Below are 26,841 nucleotides of genomic sequence, written 5' to 3' on the forward strand. Positions count from 1 at the left end.
GAACAGGCTGCATTTAGGAATCATGTTTAAGCAATCTACTTGTATAGATTGGTTTAAAGGTAAAGTACTGAGCCACTCAAAGACAAGAGGGCACATCTGCCATAAGAGTATTGTGTCAGCTTTATAAGAAAGTTAGAATGTAGCCTGGCTGTCCAGAACTGATTCACTTCCCCAACTACTTGCAGTTCTTTGTAAAACGAGTGAATAATATCAGTGAATTATCACAGAAAGGAAGTTTGTGCTCAAATAGAATCATGGTTATACAATGTGGAAACAGGCTTTTTGACCCAACGTCAATGCCAACCTATCCATGTATCTGTTTTTTAGGCGACTGCCAGTGACTAGGTTTGTTGTAGCTTGTCTTCTCCTGACATAGATGCTGTCGTAGGTTGTCGCCAGGTGACGTATGTTGTCGCCAGTGCTGACTTTGGTGAATTCCATTGTCGTAGTCGCCGGCAGGCGCCTAAAACATCGCCTAAGTGGGGCAGGCCCATAAGGAATTAAGTCCTAGCCTTCCCACCCTCTCCCTATAGCTCATGTCCTCAAATCCTGTAAACATGCTCGTAAATCGTCTCTGCACCTTTTCCAGCATAATGGAATATTTCCCATAGCAGGGTAACAAAAACTGAGAACACTATAGATGCTCCCTGACTAATGTAAGGATTACATCCCTGCTGTTATATGTGGAAGCCAAGTCAGTGGATTTATTTAAGGCATAGATAGACAGATTCTTGATTAGTATGGGTGTCAGAGGTTATGGGGAGAAGGCAGGATAATAGGTTAGGCGGAAGAGATAGATCAGCCATGATTGAATGGCGGAGTAGACTTGATGGGCCGAATGGCCTTATTCTGCTCCGATCACTTATGGTCACTTATGACCTTATGATCCTGTGATCAGAAACGGACATACTGCTGCACACGCATGATTTTACTGTTCGACGCATAGACCACGTGGGAGCTCCGTCGTCGAGACCACGAGGGCATCAGCGGACTTAAAGATTTGCTTACATAAGTGCAAGTTTGCACAAGTCGCCTATTACATGTCGAGGGGCCCTCTATTCCAAATACAGTATCGCTGGAAAGGCCCCAGTGTACAACTATAATATAATGTCCAGCTTCTGTACACAATTCCATGATTGATAATAGCCAGCATACAAAAAGTCTGCTTCACTCCCTCTATCTACCTCCAATGCCACTTTCAGGGAAGAAATATGCATGCACCTTTTTGGGTGGTTTTAAAAATATACGGTGCTCTTGTTCATTAAGAATGAAATAAAGTTCAGAGGCTGAAAACAAGACTTAACATTTGGGGTGTATTTTCTCAATGTACAGGTAATAGATTTATTTTTAATAATTTCATTGTATTTCCAGTAATTTCATTGTTTGCAAAAACTGCATGTTTTTCTGGATGTCTACATTAGGGGCAAATGGAAGCCAAGTATAACTTTTACTATTACTATCTTGTGTCTGATATATGTGCATGTATAACATACATGAGTATATAAAATCAGGTAGTATATAATTTAAAAATATTCGAACCGTACAATACTTATGCAAAGTGGTAATTTCGGTTTATTAAGCTTTATAGTCCATTTTTACTCGGGCAATAAAATCATGTACTGGAAGCATTATGTTTTATTTCCTTTTTAAGCAGATTTTAATGATGAAGTGCTGACATTGATAAAATCCTCTTTATTCCTAAATTTTTAAACTTAGGCTTGAATCGTAAGGTGCTTTATTCGCTAATGGATTCTACAAATGATCATTTCTCCATTGATGAATTGTCTGGAATTGTCAGTCTGGAGAAGACATTGGATCGAGAACTCCAAGCATCGTACAGTCTCTCTGTGAAGGCCACTGATCAGGGAGCTCTAAAAAAGCTCTCATCTGTATGTACTGTACTAATTTCTGTGCTGGACATTAATGACAACCCACCTGTGTTTGAGCATAGAGAGTACCTAGCAACACTTCCTGAGAATATTCATCTGGGAACTGAGGTGCTTCAGGTATTTGCAGCCAGCAGGGATGCTGAGGCCAATGCTGAGATTACATATTCCATCATCAGTGGCAATGAACATGGGAAATTCAGCATTGATCCAAGCACAGGTATATCATTATACATATGATAATGTGGATAAATTTGGAAATAATTCACTCAGCAGTAATACATTGAATATTGCAAAGTGTCCATTAAGTTAATTTCTGTAAGGTTGGTGCAATGCACTTCTATTAATTTGCTATTTGATTTCCACCAGGTGCCATTTTTGTGATCTCAAGTCTGGACTTTGAAACATCTCATGAATATTATTTGACAGTTGAAGTCACGGATGGTGGAACACCTTCACTTAATGATGTGGCGACAGTGAATATTAATGTGACAGACATCAATGACAACACTCCGAAGTTCAGTCACGATGTATACATGGCGGTGATAAGTGAAGATGCTCCTCTGGGACAGCTGGTTGTTACAGTATGTTCAGATGCTTCATATATTCCTCCTTCATTTAAATGCTAAAGATACCTTAACAGTTGAGAGAGAAGTTAACAGGAATTCAAAAATAGATTTTGTACAAAGATGCAATTTAACAAAAACTAAAGATAACTGCATGTTACAATTAAGTCCATAAGATCTTGATTAATTTTGAAAAGCCCTAATGCTGTATTATCTATTCAAAAAATATTCTACACTGATTAGCAGGAATTTCTTCTGATGTTTATTATCACTGTTCCTGTATGTTCTCAGTATAAACAGAAATCAGCAAGTATTGTGAAGAACCAAAAAGAATAGGTATAATAGAATGAATACAATAAATAGTAACCAGAGTGAATTACATGGAGGGCCTCAAACCAGTTTCTTTTTTTGTCTGGGGAGAGGGCGACAGGAAATATTTAGCAAGATCAAGTGAAATGCAACTAAAAAATTTGAAGATATGATCAGAGGGGACAAGCAGTAATTCATAAATATTGAGTAAGGCACAAATTAAACAATGTAGCAGCAAAATAATGATGCTTTACTGTCATTGGGTAGCTTTCGGGTCTCATTGAAAGCGATTGAGAAATAAATTGAGGCAAGAGAAATCCCTAATGACTTTTCATTGTCTAACAAAAGTTTTCCTTGAAATAGTTGAACAATTGGCAGTGGAGGATAATTCATTATAGCTTAATTAATCATGAATTGTGGGTTGAGCAGGTCTAATTTTCTTCCAGTTCCTTTTAAATAATGTTATATTCCACTAAACATTAAATATTCCACTAAACTTAAATTAAATGATGCAGGTATTTTCTGTCAAAGCACTGTGAATTATTTAACTTTTTAATTGTAGTTTTCACATAAATGTATGAAGGGAGTGCAATTATTGGCTGCTGTTTTTGTAAATGTTAGACGTTCCAGCATAGGGCCCCCACCTATATGTCAAATTCTCTAGTGATGTCCACATTCATGTCCTGGTACGATGGGTGCCACAATTGTGCACTGATGCCAATACATATGACCTGTGATTTTTGACAGAAATTAGATATTTCTGCAAGATGGGTGGATATTTTACTCTTTCTTTGCTCTAGTCCTGGGGACATGATGTATTTTTATCCTTATTACAATTCATCTGTTGCAAAATTCCTAAAGGACCTGTCCCACTTTCACGACCTAATTCACGACCTTTTTTACTCGTGGACATTTTTCATCAGGCTAGAAAAACGCCCCGACCTACTTGATGCCACGAGTACCTACGACTATCATCATAGCCTGCAACGACCTACCTACGACCTCGTGGCGACCATGCTGCGAGTATGAGTCCAGGGCAAATTCGGCAGAGGTCGTGATTTAGGACGTGAAAGTGGGCCCTTAACAAAACAGATTGAGGAAAAGAGCTATTGGAAGCAGGGTTTTCATTATTTTTCTTTCAATTTTAATTAATTAAGTAAATTATTTATTTTGAAAAATGAAACGATTACACTGCTGGAAATTTTTATTTCAGTATCAACCATTATTGCATGGTATGAACAGTGAAATTTCCAAATTTTCTTCCCTCACTTTGTCTGACCCACCTCTTCCCATTTTTGTTCCTACTCCCATACACCCAGAGCCTCTTGTCATCCATTGTTGTCCCCCTTCTCCTCCTAGTTTCATACACCTACTACCCACACATTGTGCCCACAAGATCCCCTCTGTTTGGTTCCCACTGTCCTTCATCTCTCATTTAGAGGTTCCATTATCATCATCCTTATTTATCAGATTCCAGCATTGGTGACCACTTATCACCCTCCTTGCCTGCTTCCACCTACAAGCCACCTGTCTCTGACTCCCAACTCCACCCCTCCACCCTTGTCTCGCTCCTTCCCTCTCCATGTTTTGTGCCTATCTTTCTTCACCACTCTTAGTACTGATGCAGGGCCTCTGTCTGAAATGTGTGTTCATTTTCCCCATAGATGTTGTTCGACCCACTGAGTTCCTCCAGTTGTTTGGTTTTATTACAGATTCCAGCATCTGCAGTCTCTTGGGTCTTGGGTTAACCTGAATTATTCTTGTGAATGACACATTATTATTGAAACAGTTTAATATATTGCCAAGTTAATGAACAATTATTGTATTCATATGTTGGCTGCCAATACTGAGTTCAGAAATATTTAAATAGAACACATGATTAGGAGAGCCACCATTGGAGGAATAATTTGTTTTGTGCACGAGCTGGCTTTTAGCAGCGGGTAGCAGCCTATTTAAAAGAAATGTGCTTAGACCTTAATTTGCACTACGTTTTCTGTTTAAATTTAGAATAATTAATATTGGGTACCCTGCAGGATTTAACAGTTCCAATATTTGTCCTCCTCCAACTACCCACTAATGCACCAATTTCCTGATATGTGTAGTGGGTTCCACAATGGTGATGTAAATCTAGATATCTCCCGTGATTTTCAGCAGTATTTGAGTGGTCTATGCCTCACTGGTGGAATCAGGCTTCCATCATATCTGAGAAGTGACATCTGCTTAAGTAGATCTCAGGTTTGCATTGGAGATCTGAGCATTAGGGCTCTTTGTTGGCCATCCTTTTGATCTCAGCAGCGTTGTAACTTCCAGGGCATCCCTCTTAATCTTATTGTCTGCCATCCCCATCTGCTATTCCAGCAAGTGCCTCCCACGCCAATATCCCACTAACATCTTTATCCCCACTCCATTGATAATGGTGTGATTTCAAAATCCTCCATAAGAAACCTGAAATCAGGCTGGTAGACCACACAGGATATTCCCAGTTATTATTTTCCAAGAGTAATTTACTGTAGGCTAATTAATTAAAGAGCAACATAATTTTTTTTTAATGATCACAGATCTGTGAGCATAATTTCCCTTGGGTGTTTTAAATAAATGTAATGCTATATGCAATTCTTCTATGGACTGTATTTAAAAAAAATTGTAAAGGAAAAAGGTTGAGCAAGAATTTCTGTATAAAATGTTGACTAATGCATTAAAATAATGTTGAGATTCATTTCATTCTTTACTGCATGAACTAATCAGATAAAAATCAAAACATCCAGGCAGGCAGGTTTGCAAGTGTTACTCAGGAGGGCTTTAATTAGATACTAATGGGACTAGTTTTGTCAGACTGGACAAATTGGGCCAATGGGCCTGTTTCCAAGCTGAATGACTCTGACTCTAAAGCATGAAATTGAATGGTTCTATGACTCTTGTAGTAAGAGTTCTAATTTTGTTTTTATTTGGATTATAGATCCAAATTTCTCTTATAAAGATTTCTCATAAGGTCACAAGTGGTAGGAGTAGAATTAGGCCATTCGGCCCATCAAGACAACTGCCATTCAATCATGGCTGATCTCTCCCACCTGACCCCATTCTCATGCCTTCTTCACATAACCTCTGATACTTGTACTAATCAAGAATCTATCTATCGCTGCCTTAAAAATATCCGCTGATGGCCTCCACAGCATCCAGTGATAATGAAATGCACAGATTCACAACCCTCTGACTAAATACATTTCTCCTCATCTCCTTCTTAAAATAACGTCCTTTAATTCTGAGGCTATGACATCTTGTCCTAGACTCTCCCACTAGTGTAAACATCCTCTCCACATCCACTCTATCCAAGCTTTTCGCCATTCTGTATGTATCAATGAGATCCCCCCTCATTCTTCTAAACTCCAGCGAGTACAGGCTGAGTGCCTACAAACGCTCATCATAAGTTAAACTACTCATCCCTGGGATCATTCTTGTAAACCTCACCTGGACTCTCTCAAGAGCCAGCAGATCCTTCCTCAGATATGGTGCTCAAAATTGCTCACAATATTCCAAAGGCAGCCATACCAGTGCCTTATAGAACCTCAGCATTACATCACTTTTTGTATACAAGCCCTCTTGAAATAAATGCTCTGTATACAAGTATCATTTTTAGAAATTGAGTGACAAATATTGGTGTTCCTGTTTTTGTTTTAAATAATTACCTTCAAATAGAGGCCTGCTTAGATAGGTCCTCTTTAATTTGCAATGAAATATTATAATTTGCAAATTTAAAAACACTGCAGATGCTGACATCGGAAATAAAAGAGAAAACCCAGTATCTGTGAAGAGAGATATAGTTAACATTTTGGGTTGAGGCCCTTTGTCAAATCTGGAAAAGAGAAAATAAGTAAAATTAGAAGAAAATAAGTTACATTATAATTGTTTATTAATATGATCCTAATAATCATCATTTCCTGTAGGTCATTTCAGATGACTCAGATGGCCCATCAAACAACCAAATCTACTATTCTATCATTAATGGTAATCAAGGCAGCCCATTCACTATTGATAATACCAAGGGGGAAATAAAGGTGGCACAACATTTGGACAGAGAAAAGGTGAGTACATTGGAAATGAACCTAATACATGATTAATTTTACATGGTTAGTATTTTTCCTTTATTATTGTTGAAAATTAAAATGAAATGGTGTTCAATATCATTAAATTGTAATCATTTTGCTTGATCGAAAGTAGGAAAATATATTACATACGACTTTTGAGTTTGGATGTAATTATGTTGTCTTTTAAATTGTGGTATGTATAGATGGAAAGATAGCCTTCACACTTACTGTGTGAGATTGTATTATTATATTTGTCATGCATTGATCAAGCTCCATTTTGATCACTTTGTTCTTTTGGCATAGATTTCTGGTTATACCCTGATAGTCCAAGCTTCAGACAATGGCACTCCTTCTCGGTTCAACACAACCACAGTCAATATTGATGTAGCTGATGTCAATGATAATCCTCCAATGTTCTCTCAGACAAACTATAGCGTTGTCATGCAGGTAAGAGCAACGAAATCTTATGGTAGTCCTTATAACATTTGGCTTAAAAAACATTTTTGAAACATGTTTATTAAGCTGGATCATTAATCAAGCTTTTCTGCACTGAATTGGTGAATTTTGGATCCCAGATACTTATATTTCGCACTTAAATCTGCTGTCGTTTTGTTGACTTTCATAAAAATGAAGTGCTCGGTGAAATCAGCGTAATTGCTGGAGAATGTGAATGTAATTGCCAATTGGGCACAAGTGCAATAATTCATTTGAGGAGGTACACCATGCAAGGGAATTAATGACAATGGGAGAGGAACTGCAGGACAGCAATGACAAAAGGCTGCGAGAAAAGACAAACTGACTAGAAATAACTGCATGAAAGCGTGATAAAGACAGCTGCCTTTATTGCATTGAAAAAGTGCCTGGAATGTACACTTCAAGAGTTGTGATCTACAGGACTGCATATTAAGTGGTGGAAATTGCATTCACGTTGAGTAGCTGTTCTTTGAATAGCTTGAATGGCCTGAATGCCTCCTAGATGATAAACCTATGATGTCATAGACAGTGCTGCCTCACAGTGTCAGAGAGAGTCACATTTAGCTCTTAGGGCTAAATGGATCAAGGGATATGTGGAAAAAGCAGGAACGGGGCACTGATTTTGGATGATCAGCCATGATCATATTGCATGGCTTGAAGGGCCGAATGGCCTAATTCTACACCTATTTTCTATGTTTCTACCTGGATCGGATACTGACCTTGGGTGCAGTCTATGTGGAATTTACGTATTCCCCCTGGGAATGCATGGGTTTCCCTCGGGTGCTTGGATTTCTTCTTACATCCCAAAGACATGCAGGTTTGTAGATTAATTGCCCTCTGTAAATCTGTTCCTAAGATGTCGGGAGTGGATGAGACAGTGAGATAACATAGAAGCAGTGTGATCGATGGCATGATCTAGGTAGGCTGAAGGGTCTGATTCTGTGCTGCAACTCCATAATCATTCTCTTGGGGTAAATCAGACATTTTAACATTTTGATGTTCTTTGGTTATACTCTTTGGATCTTATTGTATTTGTGGATTTTAAGCCACCATTTCCACAATATCTATCCTTCCTTAATTTCTTTAATGCCAAAATCTTTGCTTCCTCCACACTCACATCTATAACAAAATTCACCTGGCTCATCAATTCTTAATAACTCCATCTTGTGCAAATCTGTCACACACTGAGTCCTGCTAGCCAGCAACTTGATTGCATATGTTCGATAAAATTCTCATTGTTATCTATTAATCTCTCAACTGTCACAATACTACCCTTATAAGCAGTCTTCCCTAGGCCCGCTAAAATTCTGCACTGTCCATGATCTGTATATCTCTTTTCCCTTCAGCTTACCATTTGCCATTTACAAAATCTACATCATTCTCTAGCCCCCTAATCCAAAATTGTCTCATGGCTTATTTCCCCAAATTCTGCGACCCAGTTATTTTACTAGTTTTAGGTCACCCTTCCTACAGTGCCCTCCATAATGTTTGGGACAAAAGGCCATCATTTATTTATTTGCCTCTGTACTCCACAATTTGAGATTTGTAATATAAAATATATCATGTGGTTAAAGTGCACATTGGGGGCTAGTCTCCTTCAGTTTTCTCTTCAGCATATAAAAGGCATGCTCAATTGGGTTCAGATTGGGTGATTGACTTGGCCACTCAAGAATTGACAATTTTTTAGCTTTGAAAAACTCCTTTGTTGTTTTATCAGTATGTTTGGGACATTGTCTTGCTGTAGAATGAACCTCTGGCCAATGAGTTTTGAGGCATTTGTTTGAACTTGAGCAGATAGAATGTGCCTATACACTTCAGAATTCATTACGCTACTACCATCAGCAGTTGTATCATCAATGAAGATAAGTGAGCCAGTACCTTCAGCAGCCATACATGCCCAGGTCATAACACCCCCACCACCATGTTTCACAGATGAGGTGGTATGCTTTGGATCTCGGGCATTTCCTTATCTTCTCCATACTTTGCTCTTGCCATCATTATGATATAAGTTAATCTTCATCTCATCTGTGCACAAGACCTTTTTTCAGAACTGTGGTTGCTCTTTTAAGTACTTCTTGGCAAACTGTAACCTGGCCGTCCTATTTTTGCGGCTAACCAGTGGTTTGCATCTTGCAGTGTAGCCTCTGTATTTCTGTTCATGAAGTCTTCTGTGGACAGTGGTCATTGACAAATCCACACCTGACTCCTGAAGAGTGTTTCTGATCTGTCGGCCAGGCGTTTGTGGATTTCTCTTTATTGTAGAGAGAATTCTTCTGTCATCAGCTGTGGAGGTCTTCCTTGGCTTGCCAGTCCCTTTGTGATTAGCAAGCTCACCAATGCTCTCTTTCTTCTTAATGATGTTCCAAACAGTTGACTTTGGTAAGCCTAAGGTTTGGCTGATGTCTCAAACAGTTTTATTCTTGTTTCTCGGTCTCATAATGGCTTCTTTGACTTTCATTGGCACAACTTTGCTCCTCATGTTGATAAACTGCAATAAAAGTTTCCAAGGTGATGGAAAGACTAGGTGCAGTGAGCTCTTTTATACCTGCATTAAGGAGGCAATTAAACACACCTGAGCAATTACAAACATCTGTGAAGCCATGTGTCCCAAACATTATGGTGCCCTGAAATGGGGGGACTATGTATAAACACAGCTGTAATTTCCTTATGATGAAACCAAAATGTATAAAAATGGCCTTTAATAAAATCTGACAAAAATGTGCAATTTAACCACGTGTTTTTTTTTTTTCTATTTCTCAAATTTTCTATTTCTCAAATTGTGGAGTACGGACGCAAATAAATAACTGAATGGTCTTTGTCCTTGACATTATGGAGGGCACTGCATCTTGCTTTTCATCCTGGAATCGATGTCCTCTCTATGAGAATGACGTAGTATGTTTATAACTAGAAAACATGCAGGTTACAGAGAAATCACTTCCTTACCAGATCTGAATTGTATCTAATTTTTATAGGAAAACAAGCCCTTAGGATCCAGTGTGCTGCAGCTTCAAGTGATAGACAGAGATTCATCGCACAATGGCCCTCCATTCACTTTTACAATCATGAGGGGGAATGAAGAGAATGAATTTCAGATAAATCCACAAGGTCTGCTCTTATCGTCATCTCAACTTGACCACAAGATCAAAGATGTTTATCTATTGCAGATGCAGGTAAAGTATCCAGTCTTGTGCGTCGTATTAAAACATTTATATTGAATGAAATGGATTTGATTTAAATTTAAGAATTATTTTTCAGTTGCTTCCACTTCAGAGCTGCATATAAGTAACTGGTGAACAGAGGTTAGGGGTTTCCAGTCAGCAATCCATTTAATTCCCGCTAGCTATCTTTTTGGGGAAAGGATTATGCATTTAGAAATCCATACCGACCTCTTTCTTAACTTGCCAATATTGAATCTCAGCTTGTATGGCCAGCTGTTTGCTTCAGAACAGAAAAATTATCCATATTTCTCCCAGCCTCGGGTTGATAGCTGCTGAAATGTTTTATCCCTCCTGTTACTTCAGTTCCTCCCCTGCAATCCCCTTTCCCACTCCCACCTCAACATGGCAATGATTAAGAACCCTGTCAGCACTCACTGTGTAGCCACACACAATGAATTACTGCTTGAACAAGAAGTTCAAGGGTGTGCATCACTCATTGATCTTTGGCACTTTTCTGCCCCAAGAATCACAACCATCAGAAGAGGAGAGAAGATATATTGCCAAATTAAGGAAATGCCCGTAGTAAAATAAGGTTTGAAAAGAAGCTTCACCTTCTCAAAAGAACCACAGACTTCTCCTTTCTAGAATAAAAAGATTGCAATGATTATTTGAATTTTGGCTTCAAGCAATTTCTGCACAAACAAGGCAATTGTATAATGTTGCTGCAAATGGTGTATTTCAATGATGTTAAATCCCCTAATGCCAAACTGCACAGCTTTCGTTAATGCTTTGAACTATTTTGTAATTTGGAATAATTATTCAGCATTAATAATTCCACAGTCCTCACTGCATGGCCTGATGAATTAAGGTTCAAAAAAGATAAAAATAAATTAAGTAAAACTTTAATGAGAAAGCTAAACAGAAGGAATGACGGAATGACATTGAAATGCCAATTGCCTGTCTGAAGTGTGTGGCAATTGAACAGGTATTCCCAGAATGCCCAGCATCCATCTTATAAGTTTGCTGGGAAGATGTTCTGCTGGGTATCCAGCACTCCGGCCTAAAGCAAATAGAAAAATTACCAATGCTTTTCTAGGCCACATCCCCATTGTTAACCATTATTTGCATATTTCTTGCACAAATGAATGAAATGAGCACAGCCCACTGCACACACACTGCACACCAAGCAGTGTGCATTGTAAGCTGGAAAACAAAGTGCTGGAGGAACTCGCAGGGTCAAATAAGGAAACAAGCGGAGGGGTGCAATTGCTCCCTGGACTCCAGACTTGCTGCAACATACGCGAGGCATATTTCCACTCCTTTCTCTTTGTTGTTGACTTCTGGCAGCGCGTTGGTGGAGCTGGTGTCTTCTCATTCTCCTGCTTCATAAGTTGCCTACGAGTTATTGAGCATTGAACAGAGTCCTTAACAAAATCCAGACTTGAAAATAGCTCAAGGCTTCCGCAGAACAGAATCCATCGAAAATAACATGTCAGTAATTGTGGCATTATGGTGAAAATCATCCTCCAGTGCATATAAAATTTGAATGCATATCCTGGCTGGAGTTACAGATGTTCCAATGGGAGCCCTTTGTTCATAGTGTGATATGATTTGGAAGGTTTTTTTGCAGCTTTGTTCTCTGTCATAGAAGTAATAGGATTGATGATATTCGGATTGAGATTACAGATGGTGGATTCTTGAGCGAAAAACAATCTGCTAAAGAAATGATGATGTACTTGTGTCATAATTGCACATTTTCTGAAGCTGAAAGTGAAATGTTCTATGAGTTTGTATGTGACACTGCGCTGGAAACATGTCCATTCTGCAGCCATCCATAATTAGAGACAAAGAAGCTAATAGGAGATTTTGTCACTGAGGCAGGTCTGCTTTTCTGAAATCGCTGAATACAAAGCTGGAGGAGATACAAACTAATTGTAAGATTAATGCAAAATGAAGACATACCATCCTTGTAGTCCGATTGAAAAATAATGCAAATGTTCAAAAATAAGACAAATCCTTTAATATATGGATAGGAGAGTTTTAGAAGGATATGGGCAGGTGTGTACAAATGAGATTAACTTAGAATGGGGTATAGCATGGATGCGATGGGCTGAAGGACCTGTTTCTGTGCTGTATGGCTCCATAACTAAATAGAAGTGTATAAGAAGCAGATTATTCTCCAATATCAGTTATGGTTACTTTATTTCTCCAGGTGACTGACAACGGGCGACCTCCATTATCCTCATCAACATTCATAAACCTTAAAATTATTGAAGAAAGTATTTATCCCCCAGCTATACTTCCTCTAGAAATCCACATAACCACTGTTGGAGATGAGTATGCAGGAGGCGTTATAGGAAAGATTCATGCAACAGATCAGGATATATATGATACTCTCAGCTACAGCCTTGCTTCTGACATGGGAAGCTCATTTGCAGTTTCCAGCACTGACGGCAAAATGATCGCACATAAGCATTTGGATGTTGGTCAATATATTCTTAATGTCACCGTTACTGATGGCCGGTTTACAACAGCCGCTGACGTATCTGTGCATGTTAAGCAAGTGACACAAAATCAGGTCAACCACTCCATAGCCATACAATTTGCAAACATTACACCTGAAGAGTTTATAGGAGACTATTGGCGTAATTTCCAAAGAGCATTGCGAAACATTCTTGGCGTTAGAAGGCATGATGTACACGTTGTGAGTTTGCAACCTTCTGAACCACCTTCAAACTTGGATGTGCTCCTAACGGTCAATAAAGCAAGTGATTCTTTACACCTGCCTGAAGTTCTTTACCATAAGCTGAATGCCTCTGTGGTGGACATGGAAGAAATGATGGGTGTCCGAATACTAAGAGTCATTCACAAACTTTGTGCTGGCCTAGATTGCCCAATTAAATTCTGTGAAGAGAAGATCACCATAGATAGCAATACCATGTCAACACACAGCACTGCAAGGCTGAGCTTTGTAACACCAAGGCACCATAGAACGGCCGTCTGTCTTTGTAAAGGTAAGGATGTATTGTCTTTGGTCTGCTTATTAACTGAGTAAAAATGTATAAATGAACCACAAATATAATGTGGAAATTATAATTTCTTTGCAAATTTTAAAAGTCAAATGTAATAGTTTGTGACATGAAAATACACATATGTATAATTAAATTGCAGTTAAATATATAGATTTCTAATCGTTGAGATGTCATCAATTAAACCCTAAAGCAATGTTCTATAGAGAAATATGTTATTACTTCCAGGCAGCAAATGCCCCACTATATATAAACCCTGTGAAGGTAATCTCTGTCCTGCTGATACTGAATGTGTACCTGACGCGAAAGAAGGAAGATACACGTGCTTATGTAAAAATGGGAATCTGGGCCAATGCTCTGGTAAGGATTTTCTCTATAATCTAAGATAAAGACTTTTTTAAGTTTTAATTTTTCGTGAGATTTACACTGCCAGTGAAAGCTTTTATTTCTGTGTGTGCGTAATTATTTGATGACTTTTTTGTGTTGAATTGTTGGGACCGTGTTTTTCAACCTTGTTTTGCATTTTTAGGTGGTGCTTCTCTGTCATTCAACGGTAATAGTTACGTGAAATATCGGCTCATAGAAAATGAGAATAAAGAAGAAATGAAACTTTCTCTGCGTTTACGGACTTACCATCCACATGCTGTTGTCATGTATGCAAGAGGAACGGACTACAGCATTCTGGAAGTATGTGCAATTCTCAAAAGTGGGCAAAATATTGCTCAGTGCTATTTATTAATTTTCGTGTAGGAACAATCCTGTTGAAATCACGAACCTGAGAACTTGACACAGCCACTTTCACTTAGGGATGTGCAATTGTTTGATGACATGCTCTATTACACAAGAATGCAAGAAAAAAGGTTGACAAGGCCACCTGGCTCCTCAAACCTGCCCGCCATTCAAGCCAATCATGGCTCTTCTTCTCTGTGCCAGTTCAATGTAGCCCTCAGTTCCCTGATCTTTTAATAATTATTACCTCCAATGTTAGTATATCCTTAAGTAAATGGATCAAAATAATGCTCCAGGTGTACCCTGTAAACTTATAACAAAACATATTTGGAGATTGGAAATAAGGCTCATGTATCATTTACCTTCCTAACTACTTATTGCATTTGTTTGCTAACTTTTTGTGTTTAACACAGAAGAACACCTAGATCCCTCTGTCCTCCACTCCATTTAATTTCAATGTATTTCCTATTAATTTATATTATGGAAGTACATGTCCTCGCACTCCCTTACATTAAAGCCTAATTGTCAAGTTTATGTCCATTCAGTCTTTCTATAACCTGTTAGAGTCCAACTATCTGCATCGGAGCATTCCTTCACATCTATTTTCATGTTGCAAGCAAACTTGGTCGGGCATCCTGTCCCCTCTTCCAAGTCATCAATGTAGTCAGTAAATAACCAAGGGCCCAGGATCAGTGAGGAACTCTTAATAGTTTCATCTTTACTATCTGAAAAATACCATTTATTCTGATTGTTGTCGTCTGTGTGATAACCAGTCTTCAATCGCTATTAATACTTTTCCCCCAATGCTTATAGGCTCTTGAATACCATCCTTTTATTATACAATTAAATTAATATAGTATGTCACATAAAATATTTAATATCCATAAAGGTCAGTCTAAACACTTCCGACGGCCAGTTTTAATAACATTGGACTGATCCAGTAATGTAATGTTGGGACTGATCTAATAATGATCGCCTTACTGTAGAGCAAGGTCATAAACTTGATAATTATTTGAATTACTGCAAGTTAATATCATCCTGCCATTACCAGCACCAGTATTTAGATATAAAAATAGATGAGTTGATGCTCACAATGCTATTTTACAGATTAACAATGGAAGATTGCATTACAAGTTTGACTGTGGGAGCGGTCCAGGAACTGTGTCTGTGCAGAGCATTCAAGTCAATGATGGAGAATGGCATTCTGTTTCATTGGAAGTTGATGGAAATTACGCAAGATTGGTTCTTGACCGAGTCCATACAGCAGCTGGTACTGCTCCAGGCACCCTGAGAACACTAAACTTGGACAACTTCTTGTATTTTGGTGGCCATATCCGTCAACCGCGCACAAAACATAGCAGAAATCTGCAGGTCAGCAATGGCTTCAGAGGCTGCCTGGAATCGGTCATGCTGAATGGGCAAGAGCTGCCTTTAAATAGTAAGCCGAGAGCCTATGCAGTCATGGAAGAATCTGTTGAAATGTCTTCTGGTTGTTCAGTAATGCTTGCAGAAGGCTGCTCAAGCAGTCCATGCCTGAACAGTGGTACTTGTTCATCGCTGCCTAATGGAGGTGAGTAAATAATTTACAAATTGAAAATGGTTACAATGCCCAATGATTTAAAGCTACTATTAGCTGTTTGAATGTGCTGTCATCAAAAACAATTTTAATTTAATGGATAATTAATTTTCACTTTGGGTAAAGAATGAAATGTGAAACAGGTTAAAAACAAAGCATTAATTTAGTTTAGTTTCGTCTAGAGACACGCACGGAAACAGGCCCTACGGCCCACCGGGTCCACGCCAACCAGCGATCCCTGCATATTAACACTATCCTACACACACTAGGGACAATTTTGACATTTGCCAAGCAAATGTACCGACAAACATGTACGTCTTTGGAGTGTGGGGGAAACCCACGCAGGTTACGGGGAGAACGTACAAACTCCGTACACACAGCACCCGTAGTCGGGATCGAACCCGGGTCTCCGGCGCTGCAAGCGCTGTAAGGCAGTAAAGGGCCTGTCCTACTTACGTGTCCTTGGCACGCAAATTACGCGACCTCGTGGTCGCGTTGAGCCGCAATGGTCCTTCGAAGGTCGGGCGGGATTACATGCGTACGCACAGCCGTCTGGAGCGCGTAATGTCATTTGAAGATGGACACAAAGCTGGAGTAACTCAGCGGGACCGGCAGCATTACTGGAGAGAAGCAATGGGTGACGTTTCGTGTCGAGACCCTTCTTCAGTTTGAAAAGAAGGTCCTGACCCTAAATGCCACCCATTGCTTTTCTCAAGAGATGCTGCCGGTCCCACTGAATTACTCCAGCATTTTGTGTCTATCTTCAATTTTCTTGGCCCCGCTCTGGGAGTAGAAGTGGGGGTGGATCCGGACAGCAACAGCCGTGAGCCCCAGGCCGCGTTCGGCGATCGTTTGCCTGCTTCTGCTGCTGTTGAAGGTGAGACGTTGCGTCGCGCCAGGGTCTTGGGCCTGTCCCACTATGGCCGTCAATTCCACGACAGGCCGTTGGGGTGCGAAGATTTCATTCACTACAAAAGTTTCGGAGTCCTGCGCGATGTCACGCACAAATACATAACCCTCCGCGCTTCTAAGTAGGACCGGCCACACGATGCCCGTACGCCTCAAGGCAACCACGAGGTTGCGTAATTTGCGTGCCAAGGACACGTGTAAGTGGGACAGGCCCTTAACTCTACCACTGCGCCACCATGCCGCTCCTCCAGTGTTCCTTTATGCCGCCATACAATGTTACTTAATTTAAGAATATTAGGAATAAGAAAGCATCATGCAACCTATTGAACTCCAGTCGAGTACAACATCTGCTGTAAGCATTTAGTAACCTGAGGAAAAGTTGTGGAAAGAAATGTCATAGATTATCTATGGGCTTATCTAAATGCTTTATAACATGCCACCATTGTATCTGCTTCTACCATCACCCCTGGCAACGCATTGCCACTCTCTGAAGTTTTTTGGTAGCTGGAGTTTGAACAAAGAATAAATGATAGGATACTGAAAATCACAGAAAGAAGAGGGGAATCGGAGTAGTTGTTCACATTTCAGAAATAACAGGCCAGGTAGATAAGACTATAAAGGTCTACAAGATACTTCCCATTATCATGGTTATATAGCATGGAAACAGATGCTGTGGTCAAACCTATCCATGCTGACCAAGACCCATCTAAAGCTAATCCCATTTGTTTGCATTTGGGCCCATATCCCTCTGCTACCCATGCACCTGTCCACATGTCTTTTAAATGTGGGTATTGGATCTGCTCAACTACTTTCTCTGGTAACTCATTCCATATATCCACCATCCTCTGAGTGAAAAAGTTCTTGATTCTCATACCCTGGGGAAAAAACTGTGCATTCACTCTATCTAGTCCCCTCATGATTTTATACAATCCATAGAATATTATGCACTTTTAGATATCACCCCTCTGCCACCTGCACTCCAAGGAATAATGTCCTAGCCTGCCCGTTATTTTCTTAGAGCTCTGTTCCTCGGGTTCTGGAAACAACTTTCTCAGTCTTCTGTGCATCCTTTCCAGCTTAATTGCCTCTTTCCTATAGAAGGATGACCACAACTAACATGATAGTTAGCCTCAACAAGGTTGTATACAACTGTAAAATAACCTTCCAACTTTTATACTCAATTCCTAAGTTGAAGATGGCAAGCTTGCCAATTGCCTTGTTCCCCACCCTATATACCTGTGATGCCACTTTCAGGGAACTATGTTTTTGTACTCCTAGATCCCTCCATTCTGCAATACTTCCCAGGGCCCTATCGTTCACTGTGAAGATCGAGCTCTTGTTTGACTTCCCAATTAGCAAAATCTCGCACATATTTGAATTACACTCCCATTAGCCATTCCTCGGCCCATTTGCCCAGCTAATTAACATCCCGTTGCAATTCTTGATAACTATCTTCATTATCATTCATAGCAGCTATTTTAGTGTCACTTGCAAACTTACTAATCATGCCCTGCACATTCTCATCCGAATTATTGATATAGTGACAGCCTAGCATTGATCCCTGAGGCACATCACTAGTTACAGGCCTCCAGTTTGAAAAAAAAACAACCTTCCACCAGCACCCATTGCTTCCTACCATGAAGCCAATTCTACATACAGTTCTGCATTCAGAAATTGCAGAGTTGTAAGATCTAGCCTAGTCAGTCCATCACACCGACCAGATTTTCCACCATTGACTCCATCTACACTTCATGCTGCCTTGGAAAAGCAGCCAACATAATCAAAAACTTGGCCCAGCCCACACATTCCTCCTCTCTGCTCCCATCCAGCAGAAGGTACAAACATGTGAAAGTGTGCAACACCAGACCCAGTAACAGCTTCTTCCCTTCTGTTATCATCTTCTGAACAGTTCTTCCATAAGCTAGGGTACTGTCCCGTTCACCTCTTCCCCATTGTGGACATTGGTCTTTGTCTATGGAACTGATGCATTACAATGCTGAGAACTGCATTCTGTATTCTATACACTGTATCTTCTCCTTTGCTCTATCTATTGTGCTTGAGTTTAACTTGATGGCATTTATGTAAGGTATATCTGATCTGTTTGGATAGTATGTAAAACCAAGCTTTTCACTGTACTTCAGTATATGTCACAATAATATAAACTAAGCCTTCAACCCTGCCTTCATTAACTTTCTTGGATTCTTCTTCAAAAATTCATGAGACTTGGTCTCCCATGCACAAAGTCATGCTGACTATCCCCACTCAATGTCTGCCCTTCTATATTACTATATCTTACTCTTCAGAATGCTCTCCAGTAATTTTCTTACCACAAATGTTTGGCTTGTCTTTAGTTCCCAAGTTTTTCTTTGCAGCCCTCCTTGTATAGAGGAGCATTAGCCACCCTCCAGTCCTCCGACAATTCACATGTATCTAATGATGATTAATGTATCTCAGTTAGGACTGCTGTAATTTATTTTCTGGCTTCTCACAATCTATCCAAGTGTCACAATATATCTAAGTGTCCTTGGATATATAAGATTAGGTCCGAGAGATTTATCTATCTTTATATGAATTAGGACATCCAGCACCTCCTCAACTGTAATATGAACTGTCCTCATGACATTTCCATTAACTTTCAAAACATTCCATCATCTTCATGTCGTTTCTTGCAGGAAAAATCGAGGAGTAATGTTCATTGTGGACCTTGCCCATAGAGTCTTAGTTGAGGTATAGAATACTAGTGGAGGAAAGTGAAGCTATAACTGTATAAAGCACTAGTTTTGTCACAGCTGGAACACTGTGTACGAGTCCAATCACTACTTTACAGGAAGCACTGAAAGCCCGAGACTAACCAGAAGTGATTCATTTAGAAGGATTTTGCCAGATTGGGGAATTGTAGTTGCGAAGACACAATTGGCTGTAGTTGTTTTCCCGAGAGTCAAGTGGAAAATGAGTCATGTTGTACATCAAGCAGAAGCACAGCAATGAGGACTGGTGAAGAAATATTTAATTAGGGAGCATTAATTTAAGGGAATGGAGATCATAAACTCGCTGAGTAAAATGTTCTGGGACAGCAATCTTCTTTTCATATTAATTAAAAAAATATATTTAATTGAGCATTTGATGTACTATAGCCAGCAAGGCTGCAAATGGAGAGCTAGGAAACTTGATTAATCTGAGTAGGTCTTTTGGCTGGCACAGATGGAGTGGCCCAAATGGCTAACTCTGGTGCTGTTAATAATTTTCATTTGAGTTAAATGACGGGAACTAAATGGACACAGATTCATAATCTTTTGGTACATTTTTCACCTAATTTGCCGATTATTGATTTTAACAAATATTCAAATGTTCTTAGGTACACAAAAATGCTGGAGAAACTCAGTGGGTGCAGCAGCATCTATGGAGCGAAGGAAATGGGCCATAGATGCTGCTGCACCTGCTGAGTTTCTCCAGCATTTTTATGTACCTTCCATTTTCCAGCATCTGCAGTTCCTTCTTAAACACTTCAAATGTTCTTAGTTTATTGCTTATGGTAGTTTTGATGATTCTTTAATTGCTAATGATCATCACATTTTGCATGAACTTCCATTTTTGCAGGCTACTTTTGTAAATGCACTCCTCTGTTTATGGGCATTCATTGTGAAATTGGTGTCAGCCCTTGTGCTTCGAACCCGTGTCTGTATGGTGGAACTTGCATTCCAGTGAATGATGATTATATCTGCCAGTGTAGAGGACAATATACGGGATTAAGGTTAGTTTATTTTTCACATTACATGCCATCACATTGCATTTTTCATACTACATGAATCTTAATGGAAATTCTAATTCTTAAAAAAACATCCTTTAAACCAGAAAATATCAAAGCTATTTCCATCCTTCCATTTAATGAATATTGGTATATATTTACAGTAGCTGTCACCCAATCTCTTAATGTGACTGTGTTAGTTTGAAGAAAATAGAATCAGAATTTTGGTAAGGTTGGGGCATAGTTTCGCATTTGTGTTTTAACTGAGAGTTACACCATGGAAACATTCCTTTTGGCCCACCGGGTCCATGCCAGCTATCACCTGTTCACACTAGTTCTATGTTATTTTACTTTTTCATCCACTTCCTACACCCTCTGGGAAATTTACACAAGCCAATGAACCTGCAGATTTACACATCTTTGGGATGTGGGAGGAATCCAGAGCACCTGGAGGAACCTGGGATTCTGGTGCTGAGGAAGCAGGTCTACCAGCTATGCCGCTGTGCTGTCCAATGTTTAAATATGGTCTGGATGCTCTTCTCTGCTTGGTTATTCAATCCAGGCAATCGGGAACATCTGGGTTTTTTGCATTTTGGTTCATCCAACAAACTGACATTAAACCTGTTTATTGTTGAGGAACACCAAGCTTTTAATCATGGCTGCAAGCAATCTTTTTCATCGAGCTATAGTCTTATGTGTAACAATGGTACTCATCATTGTTAATGGGGGTAATTATTTAACCTTAATGATTGATGGCCTTGGGCAAAAGTCAAGAAGATGCAAGGCAGTGGTGAGCAATCCTGTTTCTTATGCTTAATTGTTTCTTATGCTTTGGCCCGTTTCAGCAACTTTTTTCCTAAGTATAGAACTTGCCAAACCCCACCTAAAAAAGTTATATCATAGGTTTTCAAACATGATTATGGCAGCAATGGTAAGCATTTGATATTTTAGCAATGTACTTGAGATTCATGAACTGATTTTTTTTTCCGTACGTTATCAGCAAAATCATGTTCATCCTTTCTGAACATCTTGCACAGTTGCACAACTCTTCTTTCTGGTGCTAGAAGTTTCTATTTTTGTGAATGGAAAGTGAAATGTAATTCCACAAAAGGTAGTCTTTAGGTAAACAGGGTGAACAAGAGGCAGCCATTACGAGTCATCAACTTTGAGCCACTGTTGATGTTAAATCTCCACAACAACCATTTCCACTCATCCCACAAACCCAGCCATCTTCTTTAATTTCAATCGTTTTTAAAATGAAAAATGTTGAGGCCTATTATCTCAATTCCTGTAATTTGATCTTTGTTGATTTCAGATGTCAAGTTGGTCCTTACTGCAAAGATAATCCATGTAAAAATAATGGCAAATGCATCGATAGTCTTGATGGCCCAGTTTGTGAATGTGAACTAGGTTATCGTGGAGAGAGGTTAGTATGACCTTCAAATATATGTAAAATCCATTTATTATTTTTTCCCCAGAAAATTACTTTATTTTGTTTATTCCTAGATGTGTGGCTGATATTGATGAATGTTACGAAAGCCCTTGTCTTAACACAGGCAAGTGTGAAAACACATATGGGTCCTTCAACTGCAATTGCAGCCACGGCTTTGGTGGAAAACTTTGTGACGATACTTTGGTTAACAAATATATATCCACACCATGGAACATTGGCCTAGAAGAAGTTATTGGAATTATAATCTTTGTCGCGACCATATTTATCCTTGTTTTATTCTTTGTCTTCTTCCGTAAGAAGGTTTGTAAAAAGAAGCATCATAACGATGCTAGTGAAAAACGCATTGGAGCGACTACTTCTTTCTTGCAGAAGAACTACTTTGATTCTAAAACGAATAAAACAATCTATTCAGACATTCCACCGCAGGTGCCTGTTCGTCCAATCTCTTATACTCCAAGTATTCCAAGTGACTCCAGAAACAATCTTGACCGAAATTCTTTTGAAGGATCTGCAATACCCGAGCATCCAGAATTCAGCACCTTCAATCCAGACTCTATGCACGGACATCGGAAAACTGTGGCCGTTTGCAGTGTTGCTCCGAACCTACCTCCTCCTCCTCCATCCAACTCTCCATCAGATTGCGATTCCATACAAAAACCCAGTTGGGACTATGACTACGATGGTACGTATCCCACTGTAGCTATTACACGTGGTAAATGTGCTATTTCTTTTCTCTCTAATGCCTCATTCTGAACTCGGTCACATGCATCTCCTGACGAGCAGGTAGAACAATACCATGCCTATTTGCTCACACCATTTTAGTAATGCATTTATTTTACTTGTTTGCTGATGAAGAATTCTCAGCCACTTGCAGCTGAGATTTATATTAAGAAGGAATGTACCCTGCCTTTACTGTCAATGGAGATTTTGCAGTAATCAAACAAGACTGTTTTAACAGGCGGAGGGAGAACTTGTGTTCTCTTTATAGTGAATTGACAGAATTTGCAGAGTTTAGATGTTTCATCGCCATCTACAGACTTCTCCCAGTTATCAGACAAATTCATAACTAGAGACTGCAAAATATATTAACAGCTGTGGAAAATGCCCTCCAGTGCAAAGGAATCATTTTCGATCCAATCAGTGTCACAGAACTTCTTATTGAAACAAACCTTTTGTACGTATTAATATACTACAACAAATTGTTGGCCAAAGTCTGAGAAGAACACAACTTGCTTGCTTATTTAGTTTTGCACTCCACTTTTATTTCTTCAGTAGCATTAGAAGCAAGTTGCATGAGAAATTTGATTGGAAATTTGTGTAACCTTTTGATCGTCTTGTTATGTCAGACCACCACTGCATTTTTCTGAAAAGGGATTGTTATGTTTGTCATTTATGAAGCTAGTACTAGGCCCTCCCCTGGTTATGAACACCCAACTTACAGACATCCCGTGCATACGAACAGCATTAGGGAGAGCAGCAGGAATGTATTTGCCAGGGATAGGAATGTATTTGCCAGGTGTTACGGGGCTGCAGGCATCGTCTGTCAGCTACGAATGGAGAATTTCCACTTCCTCTCGCCACCCACCCCGCCTAAACCCCTCCTCAATCCTTCCCAAATTGCATGGGTCAGGGCTGGGTTGTGCCGGACAGAGCTGGGAAGGCTGACCAGACTCGCTCACACAGTGATGTTGCCTGCTCTTCCTGCTCCTTCTCTCTGCCCTTCCTGTCACAGCTGTTTCTGTGACCCTCTCTCATGTACTATTTTTAATTAACTGGTTATTATTTTTTCTTTTTTTAAATCAGCCAAAAATTGTGGCGACAGTGCATTTTGTAGTTGTGCAGAAAAATCTCACTGTTGTGCATTCGTAACAAAAATGAACCATTGAACTGATGAACAGTTGAGGTCACAAACAAACAAACAACTGAAGCCTATGGAAACCTTGAAACTTCTTGTCAATCAGAAAACATTAGGAAGCCATTAACAGAATAAAAATGGAAAATCCAGGTCTACAGGTCAGGCAGCTTTATGGAGAGGGAGACGGCTGGAAATGCCGACAGGTCAAGCAGTGACTGATGAGGGAAAAAAAAGATTTAATGTACAGATATTACAGCATAAAACTAATTATCAGAAATAATTAAGGACCTGAAAATTCCAAGATGCCCAGACTGGAGGTGAAGTTCTGTTCCTTAAGCTTGCTTTGGCCCAGTTGGAACAGTGGAGATAGGCAGGTTGGAGTAGAGATGTTATCGATAATTAATGATCGGCGTTTGAAGGTTTGGGGTTGCCCCTGTGGACTGCATGGAGGAGCTCCAAAAAACAGTCACTGTGATTGGTTTCTCCAATATGTGGTGCATGGGGGGGGGGGGGGGGACATAGAAATATAACCAATGCATGAAGTAGATTGGAAGAAGTGTAAGTTGTTTTGAGATACAGCATGCAAACAGGCTCTTCAGCCCAATGAGTCCATGTTGAACAACGATTTGCATTAGTCATAGAGTCATAGAGTGATACAGTGTGGATACAGGCCCTTCGGCCCAACTTGCCCACACCGACCAGCATGTCTCAGCTATACTGGTCCCACCTGCCTGCATTTGGTCCATATTCCTCCAAACCTCTCCTATCCATGTGCCTGTCTAACTATTTCTTAAATGTTGGATTAGTCCCTGCATCAACTACCTCCTCTGGCAGCTTGTTCCATACACCCACCACTCTTTGTGTGGAAAAAGTTACCCATCAGATTCCTATTAAATCTTTTCCCCTTCACCTTAAACCTATGTCCTCTGGTCCTCGATTCACCTACTCTGGGCAAATGACTCTGTGCATCTACCTGATCTATTCCTCTCATGATTTTATACACCTCAATAAGATCAATCACCCTCCTGCGCATCAAGGAATACCCAGCTTATTCAACCTCTCCCTATAGCTCAGACCCTCTCGTCCTGGCAACATCCTTGTGAATATTCTCTGTACCCTTTTCAGCTTGGCAACATATTTCCTCTAACATGGTGCCCAGAACTGAACACAATACTCTAAATGTGGCCTCACCAATGGCTTATACAACTGCAACATGACCTCCCAACTTCTATACTCAACACTCTGACAGATGATGGCCAATGTGTCAAATTTCTTTTTGGGCACCCTGTGACTCCACCTTCAAGGAGCCATGCAGATGCACTCCTAGATCCCTCTGCTCTACAACAGTCCCCAGAGCCCTACCATTCACTCTGTAGGTCCTGCCTACACAGTGGGTTCTTTGTGATCCCATTTTCTCATTCTTTTCCTGCATGCTTAAGGCATTTTTTTACGGAGGCCAATTAAGGTCCAAATCTGCATGTCTTTGGAATGTGGGAAGAAACCGGAACATCCAGAGGAAACCCATATGGTCACAGGGAGAACGTACGGACTCCACACAAATAGCATCGAACACAGGTCTCTGGCTCTGTGAGGCGGCAGCTCTACCAGCTAGCTGCACCATTATGGTGAAATAAAGAACTGCAGATGCTGGTTTATACCAAAGATGGACACAAAGTGTTGGAGTAACTCAACAGGTCAGGCAGCATCTCTGGCGAAAAAAGATGGGTGACAATTCAGGTTGGGACCCTTCTTCAGATTGGCCATTGTGCCACCCTGTAAGGACTATTTGGGACGAGGTGAAAGACCGGCACTTTCCCATTTCAGATATTCAGCATCTGCAGTTTTATGTTAGTGGATTAAAACCTGACTACAATGTTGTCTCTGCATTTCTGTGTAGTGCTTCTTGCCCACTACCCAGAGAATCCATTAGTTACAAACAGGCGTTCAATGTTTTAATCCTGTTTTAGATTTGGTCATCTGATTCCATGCATTTTATATCCACTTTTGCCAGATTTCTACACTAATGGTTGCTTTAAGCATGTGTCTTTTCCGGTTATCAGATTTTAAGAGTTAAGAGCTCATATCAATTTTGTTCACTTACAGCAAAAGTGGTGGATCTTGAATCCTGTCCATCAAAAATGCCTCTTGAGGATAGTGCTTGCCATCCTTTTAACACCCGGGAAAGCATCTCAGAGGTCCAGTCTCTTAGTTCTTTCCAGTCTGAATCGTGTGATGACAATGGTAAGAATTTAAGGCATCAAAATCTATATTGTCATGTCCAATACTAATTTGTCTCTTTTAGAGCACTCTAAATGCTTATAGAATTTCAATGCATATCATTTATCTCAACCCTTCAAAGTAGTTACTGGGAAACATTTTTGCACATTTCCCTGCAATAAGTAGCTGAGGTTTCATTGTTTGTTACTACAAACACTAAATCCACTAAAATTCCAAGTATTGCATACTGAAATAGAAGCCCATTATATTAAGTAAATTACTTCTATCTATCTCAATCATTGGATGATTTATGATATTTTACAATTTGATTTTGCTTTAGTGTTATCTACTATCTGTTTTCGGTTACTGATAAGCAAGAACAGGATTGAACAAGTATTCAGTTACGAGTTTGATTGCAGGAGTACTGGAGGATGTACTTGAGCGAAATGGGATTCTCTGATATTGATTGATAGTCTCACAGTTAGTTATAGATTCTTAATGAAAACTGTTTAAAAAATAAAAAATTCTCAAGTATCTGACGAGGTATTATTTGACTCTTGGGAGTGGATATTTTTGACTGCTTGTTATAGTTAAGAAGTACTTACAAATAAGCTGATGTAATGTAGCTACAAAATGCTGTCAAGCTGTGGATTGAACACTCTAAAAATCCAAATTAGGATGAACATTAACTGGAGGTCTATTTTGTTAATGCTGTATTGAGATCTAGCATTTTACCCCAGGTAAATGATCTGCAATGATCGTTTTTTGATGAATTTAAATGAGTCACCTAACAGAAGTTAATAGTACAAGAATGCTTATGTGGTGAATGGAAATGGAGCTCCCTATGTTATCT

General features: G+C 39.7%; 1 protein-coding gene across 6 annotated transcripts in view; it reads left to right on the plus strand.

Annotated features, from left to right (window-relative positions):
- The window catches only part of fat1 (FAT atypical cadherin 1), a 197,443-nt gene that overhangs the window by 156,999 nt on the left and 13,603 nt on the right, over positions 1 to 26,841 (plus strand). For all 6 annotated transcript variants that reach the window (XM_033029649.1, XM_033029641.1, XM_033029665.1 and 3 more), the window contains exons 14-26: positions 1,717 to 2,106; positions 2,256 to 2,470; positions 6,703 to 6,840; positions 7,147 to 7,290; positions 10,290 to 10,487; positions 12,688 to 13,489; positions 13,733 to 13,864; positions 14,034 to 14,191; positions 15,341 to 15,803; positions 20,316 to 20,469; positions 21,779 to 21,889; positions 21,970 to 22,598; positions 25,875 to 26,012. In XM_033029649.1, the coding sequence (XP_032885540.1) occupies positions 1,717 to 2,106; positions 2,256 to 2,470; positions 6,703 to 6,840; positions 7,147 to 7,290; positions 10,290 to 10,487; positions 12,688 to 13,489; positions 13,733 to 13,864; positions 14,034 to 14,191; positions 15,341 to 15,803; positions 20,316 to 20,469; positions 21,779 to 21,889; positions 21,970 to 22,598; positions 25,875 to 26,012 (3,672 nt within the window). The remainder of the gene's footprint in view (positions 1 to 1,716; positions 2,107 to 2,255; positions 2,471 to 6,702; positions 6,841 to 7,146; positions 7,291 to 10,289; positions 10,488 to 12,687; positions 13,490 to 13,732; positions 13,865 to 14,033; positions 14,192 to 15,340; positions 15,804 to 20,315; positions 20,470 to 21,778; positions 21,890 to 21,969; positions 22,599 to 25,874; positions 26,013 to 26,841) is intronic.

This window comes from Amblyraja radiata, chromosome 1 (assembly GCF_010909765.2).
Source record: "Amblyraja radiata isolate CabotCenter1 chromosome 1, sAmbRad1.1.pri, whole genome shotgun sequence".
In the NCBI taxonomy this organism is placed as follows: Eukaryota; Metazoa; Chordata; class Chondrichthyes; order Rajiformes; family Rajidae; genus Amblyraja; species Amblyraja radiata.